Source organism: Pipistrellus hanaki (assembly GCF_964339955.1).
Source record: "Pipistrellus hanaki genome assembly, chromosome: 9".
Classification (NCBI taxonomy): domain Eukaryota; kingdom Metazoa; phylum Chordata; class Mammalia; order Chiroptera; family Vespertilionidae; genus Pipistrellus; species Pipistrellus hanaki.
In genome coordinates this window covers 53,821,565-53,836,312 of record NC_140511.1, presented here as the reverse complement: position 1 = coordinate 53,836,312, position 14,748 = coordinate 53,821,565, and the positions used below count along the sequence as shown (strand labels likewise).

The following is a 14,748-nucleotide window of genomic DNA, read 5'->3' as shown; positions in this document are numbered from 1 at the left end:
TGGTGCTGGTGGTGTGGGACCCTGCATCACCCTGGGGTCCTGTTCCCCTAGCATCTACTCTTCTAGTCCAGGGGAAGGGCACTTTGGCTGATCTGAGGTGTCAGCATGGGCCCCCAGCATTGGCCCTCAGACCCCACCAATGGTGCTCAAAGATGGGGCAAGACGTCCTGCAGGAAGACTGACGAGGTATCTTTGAGGCTCTTTAGACAGAGCCCCTCCAGTAACTCTAACAGGTTGCAGTGCTGGAGATGCCAACATCGGAGCGTCTGGCACCTGATTTGAGAGCTTACACTAACATACTTATTTATGAACAAATTCACAAAGATTCAAAGATCATTATTGGTTTTTTTTAACTCATAAAGCCCTATGCTAACTAAAGCGTTATTGTTTATGCAACTCACCCCTGAGCTCTAACCGCCTCTAACTCAGGATCAGGGGTTACGGGTTACAAACTCACTGGAGCAATGCTGGAATGCAGAATTATTAAACTCCTCTTTGTCTCAGTTTCCTCTTATAAAATGCATGTCAAGTCCCTTGCCCAAGGTCCAATGGCCAATGCAAGGCCTCCGTGGCTGGACGCTGGATTTTAGAAACAGAAGAGTGTTATTTCCTCCCAATTTCTCAAAGCAGCCTGGGGCATGACACCCAACCCCGCTGAAGGGCTGTGCTCTGACCTTTGAAAGCAAGATCAAGAGTGAATGGGTGGGGGTGGAAAGGAAAGCCGGTCATCCTGCGTGTGTGTGTGTGTGTGTGTGTGTGTGTGTGTGTGATGGGCCTGGAATTATGGCAGGAGTGGCGCTGAGAAAGGTGAACTGGAATAGTTCAGTTACCTATGCACGTGATGAGACTCAGGTCCCTCATCCTGGGGGAAGAGCCCAGGTCTGTCAGTGCCTCTGCCCGGTTTCCTCCATCCTGCACTCCCCCCGAGGGTGCTGTGTGGACGTGACTAGCCTCACTGCCCGGTGATCCTTACCTAGAAGAGGAGGAGGATGGACCCAGTAGGCTCCAAGGCCCTGCTGGGCGTGCCACACTAAGTCTGAAAGCAGGTGAAGCGCCGGACAGTGCTGGCTGAATGTCCACCCAAGAACCAAGAAGTTCAATTCACGGTTGGGGCACCTGCCGGGATTGCTGGCTCCATCTCCAGTGAGGTGCGTGCAGGAGGCAGCCGACTGATGTTTCTCTCTCATCAATGTTTCTGTCTCTCTGTACCTCTCTCTTCCACTCTCTCACCAAAAAAAAAAAAAAAAAAAAAAAAAGCAGATGAAGCTATTCAAATCTCCAACACCTTCACAAGAGAGACCCTGGGGCAGGCAGGGTGAGTGCTGAAAGTCCTGGCTTGAGTCACTTTTTCCTACATGCAGACTCCTTTCCGGCCTCGTCCTGCTTGAAGATTGGAAATCAGGTGTAAATGTCAGTCCCCTGGGCTGGGCCCAACCTGCTCATTCTTCATTCGGCAACATTCTCTAAACCAGTGGTTCTCAACCTTCCTAATGCCGCGACCCTTTAATACAGTTCCTCCTGTTGTGGTGACCTCCAGCCATAAAATTATTTTCATTGCTACTTCATAACTGTAATTTTGCTACTGTTATGAATCGTAATGTAAATATCTATGTTTTCCAATGGTCTTAGGCAGCCCTGCTAGCGGTACTCAACCTGTGGGAAAAAACACAGATATTTACATTACGATTCATTAACAGTAGCAAAATTACAGTTATGAAGGAGCAACGAAAATAATGTTATGGTTGGGGGTCACCACAACCTGAGGAACTGTACTAAAGGGTCGCGGCATTAGGAAGGTTGAGAACCACTGCTCTAAACCCTTACAATGGCCCTGGCTCCTCTCTTCTCTCCCATCCACCCACCCACTCACCCATCCAATCAATAAATATTTATGGAATATTTGTCAGGTGTTGTTTTAGGCCTTGGGAGACAACAGCAAAGAAAAGCAGACAGGGTCTCTGCTCTCTCGGAGACTGTGGGACAAAGGAGATGTACCTGGTGCTACATGAGCGAACCCTGACTGGGTGAGGGAATCTCACCATGGGGGGGAGAGAAGGCTGCCCCGAGGAAGTGACTCTGGGATTGTTATTTGAAGTAAGGGGAAGAGAAGTGGAGGGTGTGTGTGTGTGTGTGGGGGGGGTATTCCAGGCACAGCAGATAGCCTGTACATAGGCTTGTGGCAGAAGGGAGCAAGCCGAATGTTGGGAGAGGAGAGTGGGCTGAGATGGAGGAAGGGAGGCAGGGGCCAGAGCCACAGGACTTTGTAGGCCTTTTAATGTAACTATCTTTTCTTTAGAGCAACAGGGATAAAGGTGTTTTGTTTTGTTTTGTTTTGTTTTGTTTTGTTTTGTTTTATTAGCATTTATTTGATGCTGAATTTACGGGGTGGACCTGCCCACCCAAGGGGAGGAGATGCTACCTGGGAAGAGGCAGGCCCCAGGGAAGAGGGACTTCCATCCTGAGGGAGCCCCAGCAGAGGGCAGCAGAAAGCCAGCTCAGGCTCCTGTGAGTCCCTCTGCTGAGAACACCCAGAATATCTGTCCCTGAGGGTCTGGAGGCTCTGAGGATAATTTAGGTCAGGTTCTGGAGGGAAACGGGAAAAGTACTTTAAGTTTGTGTGGAAGGATGCCTGTATAAAGCTGGCGAGGCAGGAATTAAGAAATTAAAATTGCCAGAGGTGCCAATGGGACTAGGAGCTCCGGGCAGGCAGGGAGGGACTGAGTCTGTTTTATACAAGCAGTTAAACTATTAGAGCAGTGCCTAGCATACAATGTGCATGCAATTAACATGTATCAAACGCACAAATGTTGTTTTCAAGTTAGTTTTTTAATTTTAAGGTTAAAAATATGAAACAAAACAAAAATCTAAAAATAAGTTTTATTCTCATAATAGACCCTCAAGCTCCTTCTCAGAGGCTAACAAGGTTTTTTGCATATCTTGTTAGAAATCTCATATGCATATCCCTTGAGGGTCACCTGCTGCTCCCTGCTGCATCCAGGATACTGGCCTGTAGTTTTCTTTTCTTTTCCTTTTTTTGTGTGTGGAATGCTTCACGAATCTGTGTCACGCTTGTACAGGGGCCTTGCTAATCTCTTTATTGTTCCAGTTTTAGTAAATGTGCTGCTGAAGAGAGCACTTGTGTTCTTTTCATGTAGTATCCTTATCTGGCTTTGGTATCAGGGTAGGACTGGCCTAATTAATTAAGTTCGGGAGTGTTCCCTTTCTGTTAAATTTTTGGAAGAGTTGAAAAGGATTGGCATTAATTCTTCTTTAAGTGTTTGGTGGAGTTCACCAGGGAAACTATCTGGATCCTGGGCTTTTCTTTGTTGGGAAATTCTTGATTACTGATTCAATCTCCTTACTCATTATTGGTCTGTTCACATTTTCTATTGCTTTCTTTTTTTAAATATATTTCTTTATTGATTTCAGAGAGGAAGGAAGGAGAGAAAGATAGAACATCAGTGATGAGAGGGAATCAGAATCATTGATCGGCTGCCTTCTGCACATCCCCTACTGGGGATAGAGCTCGAAACCCAGGCATATGCCCTGGGCCGGAATCAAACCTGGGACCCTTCAGTCTGCAGGCTGACACTCTACCTACTGAGCCAAGTCAGCTAGGGCCAAATTTCCTTTTTCATGTATATTTTTATTGATTTCAGAAAGGAAGGGAGAGGGAGAGAGAGATAGAAACATCAATGATGAGAGAATCACTGACTGTATGCCTTCTGCATGCCCCCCATTGGGGACCGAGCCCACAACCTGACTGGGAATTGAACCTGGAACCCTTCAGTCCTCAGGCTGATGCTCTATCCACTGAGCCAAACCGGGTAGGCTAGGGTCAGATTTTCTATTTCTTCATGATTAAGTCTTAGGATGTTGTATGCTTCTAGGAATTTATTAATTTCTCCTAGATTACCTATTTTTTAGCATGTGATTGTTCACAGTAGTTTCTTTTTTTATTTTAAAAATATTTTTTTTATTAATTTTCTTACAGAGAGGAAGGGAGAAGAGGAATAGAGAGTTAGAAACACCAATGAGAGAGACACACTGATCAGCTGCCTCCCGCACACCTCCCACTGGGCATGTGCCTGCAACCAAGGTACATGCCTTTGACCAGAATCGAACATAGGACCTTTTAGTCCGCAGGCCGACGCTTTATCCACTGAGCCAAACCGGTTAGGGCATCACCGTAGTTTCTTATGATTTTTTGTATTTCTGTGCTACAGTTGTCCTATCTCCTCTTTCATTCCTGAATTTACTTATTTGAGGTATTTCTCTTATTTTCTTAGTCTAGCTAAGGGTTCGTGAGTTTTGGTTATCTTCACAATAGCAGATCTTAGTTTCATTGATCGTTTCTTTTGTGTTTTGTTTTTTTTTTTATCTCTATTTCATTTATTTCTGCAATGATCTTTGTTATTTCCTTCCTCCTGCTAACGTTGGGCTTTCTTTTTCTTTTTTTACTAGATCCTTCAGGTGTAAGGTGCAGTTATTTGAGCTCTTTCTTTTTTTTAATGTAGGTGTGTTATCTCTATAAACTTCCCTCTGACAATTGGTTTTGCTGCACCCCACAGGTTTTGGTATATTGGGTTTTTGTTTTCAACATATTTTTAAATTTCCTTGTTGATTTAGTCTTTGACCCATCAGTTGTTCAGAAGCATGTTATTTAACTTCCACATACTTGAGAATTTTTTCAGCTTTCCTCCTGTTTTTGATTTTTCGTCTCAAACCATTGTGGTTGGAAGAGATACGTAATACGATTTCAATCTTCATAAACTTGGTAAGATTTGTTTTGTCACATGCCACAATCATCTATCCTGGAGAATGTTCCATGTGAATTTGAGAAGACTGAGTATTGAGTTGCTATTGAATTTCTATAAATGTCTGTTAGGTTCATTTGGTCTAATGTGACATTCAAGTGTATTATTTCCTTATTTATGTTCTGCCTGGAGAATCTATCTTTTCTTGAAAGTGAAGTATTGAAGTTCCTTAATATGATTGTAGTCTATGTATCCCTTCAGATTTGTTCATATTTGCTTAATATGGTTAGATGTTCTGATGTCTGGTGCATGTATATTTATGATTGTTTTATCTTCTTGATGAATGGGCCTTTTATCATTACACAATGCCCGTCTTTGCCTCTTGTCAGCATTCTGGGATTAAAGTCTATTTGTCTGATATAAGTATAGCTATCCCTGTTTCTTTCTCCATTCCTTCACTTTGAGCCTATGTGTGTCCTTACAGCTGAAATGAGAATCTTGTAGGAGGCATATAGTTGGATCTTACTTTTTTATTTATCAAGCTACTCTATGGTTTTTGATTTGAGAATTTAGCCATTTGCATTTAGAGTAACTATTGATAGGTAAGTACTCACTAATGCATCTTATTGTTTTTCTGGCAATTTTAGAGTTCATTTGTTCCTTTCTTTCTCTCTTGCTGCCTTTCTTTGTGAATCAATGATTTTCCATAGTGGTATGCTTTGATTCCCTTCTCTTTATCTTTTGTGAATCTACTATAAGTTTTTGTTTTGTGGTTACCATGGGGCTTACACATAATATCTTTCAGATATAATAGCATACTCTATGCTGATAATAATTTAACTTTGGTCACATATAAAAACTATACCTTTTTATCTCCTCTTTTGTTTTTATGTCACAACTGACCTCTTTTTATACTGTGTACCTATTAGTAAATTATTATAGTTAGTTATTTTTAATACTCTTGTCCTTTATCCTTTATATTAGAGTTAAGTGATTTACACACCATCTCATTACATTATTAGAGTATGCTGAATTTGTATCTATACTTACCTTTACCAGCATATTGTATGCATTCATGTTACTAATTAGCACCTTTCCATTTCAGCTTGAAGAACTGTCAGCATTTCTTGTAAGGCAGGTCTAGTGGTGATGAAACCCCTTAGTTTTTGTTATTCTTGGGAATTCCTTATCTTACTTTCATTTCTAAAGGATAATTTTGCCAGATAGAGCATCCTTGGTTGGCTTTTTTTTTTCTTTGACTATTTTTAATATATCATCCCATTCTCTCCTAGCCTGTAAGGGTTTTTGCTGAGAAATCTGCTGACAGCCTTCCAAGTTCCCAATAAGTTACAGGCTTCATTTCTCTCCCTGCTTTTAAGATTCCCTCTTTGTTTTTGATTTTTGGCAGTCTTATAATAATTTTTTTAAAGTTATTTTTTCTTTTTCTTTTTCTTTTTGCAGGAGAGAGACAACTACATAACCAGACACTGGAGAAGAGAGATCATGGGGAGACAAAGAAACAGCCGGCATATGAAAGAAAAGGAGGCATCACCAGAAAAGGAAATAAACTAAATGGAGGCAAGCAACCTGTCAGAGAAAGAATTCGGAGAAATGATCATTAGGTGGCTGAAATAATAGAAGACAAATTTAACAATATGTGTAAGAACCAAGAGGAAATGAAGAAGGGCAGTCTTATTATTTTTGACAGTCCTGGAGAGGACCTCTTTGAGCTTATTTGGTGACTTATGAGTTTCATGTACTTGGATATCTAAATCTTTCCCCAGATTTGGGAAGTTCTCAGCCATCATTTTCTTTAAGTAAACTTTCTGCCCCCTTTCCCCTCTGGAACTCCGATAATTCACCAGTTATTTCTTTTGATGGTACCCTATAGTTCATGTAGACTCTCTTCACTCTTTTTCACTCTTTGTTCTCCTCTGACTAGGTAATTTCAAAGTTCTTATCTTCTAACTCACAGATTTTTTTTTTCTTTTGCTTGATTCATTGATGTTTTGATATTTTTCATTTAATCATTGTGTTTTTCAGCTTCAGAATTTGTTTGGCTCTTTTTTATGATTGCTATCTCTTTCTTTTCTTTTTCTTTCTTTCTTTCTTTCTTTTTTTTTTTAAGATTTTTATTGATTTCAGAGAAGGGAGAGAAACATCAATGAGGGAGAATCATTGATTGGCTGCCTCCTACATGCCTCCTACTGGGGATCAAGCTCACAACCCGGGCATGTGCCCTGACTGGGAATCAAACTGTGACCTGGTTTATGGGTCGATGCTCAACCACTGAGCCAACTGGCTAGGCTGTTATCTCTTTCTTTAAGTTCTCATTTTGTTCATGTATTATTTTCCTGATTTCAATGAATTGTCTTTCTGTATTTTCTTGTAGCTCATTGAGTTTATCTAAAATAGCTATTTGAATTATTTATCAGGTAAAATGCAGGTCTCTGGGCCTTTTTGATGGCTTACTAGAAGATTATTGTGATCCGTTGGTGGTGTCATGTTTTGTTGATTTTTCATGTTCCTTTGTGTTTCTGTATTCACATTTGAAAGAGCAGTCACCTCCTCTAGTCTTTACTAACTACCCAAACTTGTATTTTTTGCTCTAGTGGTATGCTGGCTCTTCTCCACTGGAAACTTGGACTTCCACAAAGACTCCCTCACTTCTGGGTGATTGTCTAGGACAGTGGTCGGCAAACTGCAGCTTGCAAGCCACAATGCGGCTCTTTGGCTCCTTGAGTGTGTCTCTTCCACAAAATACCACAGCCTGGGCTAGTCTATTTTGAAGAAGTGGCGTTAGAAGAAGTTTAAAAAGTTTGGCTATCAAAAGAAATTTCAATCGTTGTACTGTTGGTATTTGGCTCTGTAGACTAATGAGTTTGCCGACCACCGGCCTCGGACAGTGATTTCCAGGGGCTCCTCAACTGCAGTGGAGAGGGACTAACCTCAGCTGCCTTCTGCACACCTCCCACTGGGGATGTGCCCACAACCAAGGTACATGCCCTTGACCGGAATCGAACCTGGGACCTTTCAGTCCACAGGCTGACGCTCTATCCACTGAGCCAAACCGGTTTCGGCTCATTTGTTTTAAAGCCACTTGTATTGCTTTTTTTGTGAATTGTGTGTTCCTGACCTTTGCCCGCTTAATGTATTATTTCAAAGTACTGTTTAACAATAAAAAAAAAACATTATTTTCCCATTGTCATTTGCTCAAGAATCTCCTCAAAGGCAGGAGACCCACTCAGAACCTGTCTGTTCCCAAGGGCGTGCGTGGGGCTGGCCTCCTTAACATCCCATAACCCTCCCACAACCCGGTGTTTGCTCTCCCCTCCCTCCACTTCTCAGTCAAATGTGACTGTCCCTCAGGTGAGCGGAATTCCACCTGGTTGGGATGGCTTCTGAGTAACTAATGCCCACACACCGCCTCCATTCACTTCTATATGGGTCTCATCTCATCAGCCATAGCCTCTGCCCCGCAAAGGCTGGGCCGGCTATCTCCCCGAGTCCAGCTCCGCCTCTGTCCCTGCTCAGTGTGCAGTGGTGTCAGTGTGGAGTGTTCCAGGGGCTCATTCAGCTTTTCACTACATGCATGGATCAGGCCTTGTCCCAGGCACCATGGGTATGGCACTGCATGACAGACCCAGGCCCCTCTTCTCCTCCAGCTGGCATTCTAGTGAGGGCAGGGGGCTAACAACAACAAAGGCAATGCAGAAACACACACAAGTAAGGACGCCAATTAGGTGTACACAGTAATGGAACTGACAGCGAAAGATGGAGGGGAAGAGTCTCCTTTGGACAGAGGGCTCAGGAGAGGGATCCCCAGGAGCTGAGAGGAGAGCACAGACCCGACCATGAGAAGGCTCCAGCCATGGAAAGAACCTTCGAGAGCCCCCACTAGAGGTCCTGTCTGGAGGCTCTGCTTCAGACGGATGAGATACAGCCCCAGCCCTCAGTCACTGGATGGAAATTGCAGGCAGAGCCTGTGATCCCTGCAACTTCAGGGCTGTGCATGCGGGGAGAGGACCTGCACCGCCTTTTCATACTCCAGCTGCAAACTTGGGCAAATGAGATCATGCTTGACCTGGCATCAACAGAGGACCTACTACTATTTGCCAGGGTCCAGTTAGACACTTTATACCACCGTTTCTTCACTGAATCTACACCACAAGCCCTTGCAGTATTTATCATTAACTTTATTTTACAGAGGAAGAAACCGAGGCTCGGAATGTGGAAGGAACCTGTTTAAGGTTTGCACGGCCCAGAAACAAGTCCAGTTCCCAGGGAGAAAAGTTCTGTCGCAGGGTGGGGTTTGCAGGAACAGTCGGGGTGCACCCCATTTCCGGAGTTTGCTCCTGGGGCCCCCGCCCCGCCCGAGTCCTCCGGGGCCAAGGGGCGCCCGGCGGGCGGGGGGCGGGGAGGCCCCGGGGACAAAGGCCGCGGCCACCGCGTCGGGCGGGCCGGGCTGGCGGCGAAGCGCTGCGGCCGCCGGGACCTGCGGACGCCGGGGAGCCAGCCGCGCGGCCATGGAGCAACCCGGGGGGCCGCCCGCGCCCGCGCAGGCCGAGCCCGCCGGCCCGCCGCCCGCGCCCCCGCCCCCGCCGCCGCCGCCCCCGCCGCCGCCTCCCGCCCGCCCCGCGGCGGCCCCGAGCGCGGCGAACATGGCGGCGGCGGCGGCGGTCGGGCGGGACACCCTACCTGAGCACTGGTCCTACGGCGTGTGCCGGGACGGCCGCGTCTTCTTCATCAAGTGCGGCTCTGGGGCGCGGGGCGTAGGGGGGGCTTTGGGGCGCGGGGCGCGGGGCTTTGGGGCGCGGGGCGCTAACAGGTGCACCTCTCCCCGCAGTGACCAGCTCCGCCGCACGACCTGGCTGCACCCGCGCACCGGGGAGCCCGTCAACTCCGGCCACATGATCCGCTCAGGTGGGCGCGGGAGGGGGCGGCGGGATGGGGCGCCCGGGGCGGGGAAGGGGGCGCGCGCCTGGGCCGCCAAGTTTGACCCGAACTCTTCTTCCCGGTCCCCGCAGACCTGCCCCGCGGCTGGGAGGAGGGCTTCACGGAGGAGGGCGCCAGCTACTTCATCGAGTGAGTGACCGCGCCTCCCCGCGCTCGCATCGGGGCCGGGGGTCCCGGGGGTCCCGGGCGATCTCGCCGCGCGGGTCCCGGGCGGGTTGGCGCGCAGAGCGGCGGGCGCAGACGCGGGCGGTTTTGTTCGCCGGGCGGTGCGGCGGCTGCTGGGGGAGGCGGGTGCGGCGCACACCCCCGCGGGGGCTCCCGGGCGGGGGTCCGGCCTGCAAACTGTTCCCTGGACCGGGCATTTGGGGTGGCCTGGGGCACTGGTGTGAGGGCTCGGATACGCCTCCCTGTTGGGGTCTCCCATTGCTCTGCGCTGGGACCGCGGTGAGCTGGGGTGGGGAGAGTGGACTAAGAGTTCCGAACGTCCGGGCTCCGGGAACCGGGGGCAGAGTGGGTGGTGCGGAAGGAGGGAAAGAGATGAAGGAAGGGCCTCTCCTTGGGGAGCGTGGCTTTCTCTGCAGCCCCGGACTCCGCGATGGTCGTGGGAAGTTGCAACCGCATCCCACCCCGACCCTCCCGCGCCGACCCGCGGGGCGGAGAGGGGGCGGGGAGGGGGCCGATCAGCCAATGATGTCACTGGAGCGCTGCGCGGCTCTGCAGCCGCAGCTCAGAGAGGACGGCCACACCGCCTCCGGGGAGTCCAGCAGGAGCTTTTCCTCAAAAGCCCAGAGCCTTGCCCCACAGGCCAGGTTATCCCCGACCTGGGTCTGTGGGAATGTAACTGAGGCGCCGTCCAGATGCTAACACCGGGAGAGAGTTTTTACTTTCCCGCCCCGGGCTGTTCCCGGGCTGTTTCTGCCTCTGCCTGCAGCCACCCAGCTCCATGAGGTCAGAAACCGCTTTTGATCCTTTGCCCCAGTGCCTGGTACAGAGGAGGCGCACACTCGGCAAATGTTTGCTCACTGAATGAATGAGCTAGCTGCAGGTCCGTCTGGGTACACTTAATATTAGGTCTGGCTAATGTTAAGTGTAGTTTTGGGGACTGTGAGTCGGAAATCCTTTTTTTTTCACCAACTTGAAAACTGCTAGTCGGCAGTGGGCCAGCATTTTGGAAGCTCAGATGGTCCCATCAAGTTCTGGAGCCCCTCTCCCTCCTGGGCTTGCGTGGGCTCTTGCAGAAGGTTGAAATCCTGATGAATGAGATGAAGAGAAGTGAGCACTAAGGCTGTGGGTGTGGTTGGTGGTTGTGTGTGTGTGTGTGTGTGTGTGTAAGAGAGAGAGAGAGAGAGAGAGAGAGAGAGAGTGAGAGTTTTGGGGAGGTGGTTGGGATCATTAGGACCTTTTATTAGTGGCTCTCTCTGGCTCATAACTGCATCCGTTGGGATTTATTAGCTATCTCCTGTGTACCACATATTGTTCTAGGCATTGGGACCATAGAAATGAATGAGGCAGCCCTGGCCGGTGTGGCTTAGTTGATTGGAGTGTTGTCTGTGTACCCAATAGGTCTCGGGTTCGATTCCCCATTAGGGCACGTGCCCGGGTTGTGAGTTTGATCACTGCTCAGGGTCCATGCTCAGGGTCTATGCAGGAGGCAACCCATTGATATTTCTTTTTCTCTCACATCCATGCTTTTCTTTCCCTCCCTCCCTTCCTCACACTCTAAAATTAATTTAGAAAAACTAAACACACATTCTAAGGTGAGAGTTTAAAAACATTTATTTAAAAAAAAGAGAGAGAAGTGAATGAGGCAGATATGGGGTTTGCAGTGTAATGGGGAGGGGAGGGAGCAGAAAATCCTCCCATATAATAATAGGCTAATATGCAAATCAACCAAACATCATATGACCACTTGCTATGATAGGCACTGACCACCAGGGGGCAGACACTCAATGCAGGAACTGCCCCCTGGTGGTCAGTGCGCTCCCACAGGGGGAGTGCTGCTCAGCTAGAAGCTCTGAGCCAAGATCTCAACTGGCAGCAGCAGCGGTGGAGGGAGCCTCTCTTGCAGTCGGACATCTCCCAAGGACTTGGAGAGGGTGCAGGCTGGGCTGAGGGATCTCCCCCCCCCCCCCCCCCCCCGCCCCAAGTACACGAATTTCTTATAAGTAAATAAACAAAGAATAATATTAGATAGTGAGCAGTAACTACTATGCAGAAAGTTAAAATAAGGTGATATAAAGTGCCTGAGTGGTTTGGCTGGATGGGAGGTTAGACGTGGTGTTCCTTTTCTTTTCTTTTCTTTTCTTTTCTTTCTTTCTTTCTTTCTTTCTTTCTTTCTTTCTTTCTTTTTTAAAAAAATATATTTTATTGATTTTTTTCAGAGAGGAAGGGAGAGAGATAGAGAGCTAGAAACATTGATCAGCTGCCTCTTGCACACCTCGTACTGGGGATGTGCCCGCAACCAATGTACATGCCCTTGACCGGAATCGAACCTGGGACCTTTCTGTCCGCAGACCGACACTCTACCACTGAGCCAAAGCTCTACCACTGAGCCAAACCGGTTTCGGCTGAATAGATGACTTTTAAGGTAAAGTCAGAATAACAAAAAAGATCCATTGTTATGTTGAGGAGGTGGCGAAGCATTTCTGGAAGAGGGAGCAGCCGGTGCAAGGGTTTAAGGCGACAAATAGCTTCAAATTCAAGGAGCCGAAAGGCCAGTGTGGCTGGAATGTGGTGAACAAGGGTGACAGTGGCAGGAGAAGCCCTTACAGGTAGGACGGAGCTAAATGGTGCAAGGCCCAACCACTGAGCCACACCTGGGCCCACCTCTCCTATTTATTGTTCCTGTCTCTTCCATGAAGTTCTAGGCAAAACCTTGAGCTGAGGGATCTGAGGGGTGTGTAGGATCCTCGGTCAGTTTCACAGCCTCTGGCCCTTCATCCCTTTTGTTGGCTCTTCTGTGGCAACTCTGTGAAGTCTCTCATGGTTATCCTTCAGCAAGCCCTGGTCTCTACCTACAGGCCCTTGGCCCGGTCCTTCCAGGCACAGGGAACGCAGTGTGACAGTGCCCCTGGGACCTGTGGCTGCTGACTGCATTTTCCACCTCATTCTGTGGCAAGTTCTTGAAGACTTAAAGATTTGTGGAGTAATTATCCCCACCCCCACCCCCCCCCCCCCCGCCCCGCCCAAGTATTTTGCTCCAAGGGTGCTTTCTTGGGTTTACCATGAGCATTTCTGAAATTTTTACTTTTTTGGTGTGGGGAGTTCTCTAATATGGCCCAGGTAGAGGGACACAGCGTCGGCACCCCGGATTTTATTTTCGCCAGTGGATCCTTGCCTGGAAGTTGTGTGTGGGGCTCAGGGTGCACCAGTTGCTCCTGATAGTTAGCAGATAGTTGAACACTCTCCAGAATCCATTTCTTGAAGGAGAGTATCGGAGCTAAGGCAGGTGGATTTTAGTTTTTGTTGCTGCATTTTGCATACATCTGTGGATTTATTAGGGACAATATGTATGAGGAATTCACTCCTGGTCCTCCCAGTTGTAGACTAGGTGATGCTGACTTGTACTTTAAGACTTCTCTGCTTTCCCATGAGTCCCTTAGCCCGGGAGCAGGCTATGATAGCAATTCTGCCATTAACAGCAGCAGCAATAATAGTAGTATCGATTATGTAATAGCATCATATTTTCGAGTCCTTGAAAAGCGCCAGGAGTTGTTTTATAGCTGTTACCTGATTTAATTCTTGCAACAACTTGATGAAGCAGGAACTGTCACTATTCTCATTTTTCCTACGTGGAAACCTATAATAATCCCAGTCATTCCACTAGCACAGGCAGTTGGCTTTTTCTGGTACCTTTTCCTACTGGATCCATATAACAGCCCCTAATAGCCGCAGAGCTGGGGTTGTCCTATTCTTCCGATGATGAAATTCAGGTCCATGAAGGTTCAGTGATTTGCCCAAAATGTCAGAACCGTGGTCTTCAGTTTCTCGTATGGTAACCATGGTAGTCATGGTGGCTTCTGCCCCAGGTCACAGGTGAGAGCCAGCATCGATACTTGAAGGAGCTCCATGCCATGTACTGAGTCGGCTCAGGCTGCCTCAGGCTCAGGGGGGGCCGTTCCCCTTCTGTGTTTCTGCCGGGGACTGAGGATCCTTGGACAGGCAGCGGCCCTTGGTCTCCTGTGCTGATTGGTGATGGGCATGCCTCTGATTAGTGAGACATGGAAGGCATTAATTATTACCCAGTGAAAACAGTCTGGCAGGCACAGCCTTTTCCACAGGGGACTCCTGAGGGAGAAATTCTTAAAGGGGCCTCGGGAACTAGCGTGCTATGCCGGACTGGGCTTCGGGGGTTTCGTGGAACCCTATGGGTCGGGTTCTCCCTACAGCAGTTTTGAAAAGATCCTGCGTCAAAACGGAGCATGGATGACAGAGAGGAGGAGTTCTTGCTACCCTGCCTGTGCCAGGGTTGCTTTTTGAAGGCAGAACCCGGTTCTCCGGCTCTGAGATTGGCACCCATCCCCGCACCGGGCACTGAGTAGGCACTTGGTATGTACTGAAGCAGCAGTGTGTAAGGAACCCGGGGAGTTCAGTAGGTGTTCCAGGTCTTTTTTTTTTTTTTTTTTTAAATATATTTTATTGATTTTTTACAGAGAGGAAGGGAGAGGGATAGAGAGCTAGAAACATTGATGAGAGAGAAACATCGACCAGCTGCCTCCTGCACATCCCCTGCCAGGGATGTGCTCACAACCAATGCACATGCCCTTGACCGGAATCGAACCTGTGACCTTTCAGTCCAGAGACTGACGCTCTATCCACTGAGCCAAACCGGTTTCGGCGGTATTCCAGGTCTTAGAAAACTGACTGGGGAGGAGATCAGGATGGGGGATAAGGGGGGAGACCGGGCAGGTAAAAGAAGCCAAGCAGCCAGGAACGGCACCTGATAAGGCTTCATGTATGTAGCTTTTTGCTGTCATGAACAGCACACAAAGCAGGGACCTGGCCTCTGGCTTCTTCACTTCATGACCTCATGCTC

At 48.1% G+C, this 14,748-nt stretch overlaps 1 protein-coding gene across 6 annotated transcripts in view; it reads left to right on the top strand.

Annotated features, from left to right (window-relative positions):
• The first annotated feature begins 9,396 nt into the window (after window positions 1-9,396).
• The window catches only part of PLEKHA7 (pleckstrin homology domain containing A7), a 203,292-nt gene continuing 197,940 nt past the window's right edge, over window positions 9,397-14,748 (top strand). For 4 of the 6 annotated variants that reach the window (XM_084895464.1, XM_084895463.1, XM_084895462.1 and 1 more), the window contains exons 1-3: window positions 9,418-9,507; window positions 9,604-9,680; window positions 9,785-9,842. In XM_084895464.1, coding sequence (XP_084751590.1) covers window positions 9,419-9,507; window positions 9,604-9,680; window positions 9,785-9,842 — 224 coding nt within the window. In that variant the 5' untranslated portion in view covers window position 9,418. Of the gene's footprint in view, window positions 9,508-9,603; window positions 9,681-9,784; window positions 9,843-14,748 lie in introns of all 6 variants that reach the window. The other 2 variants (XM_084895461.1, XM_084895459.1) reach the window with 1 other exon arrangement.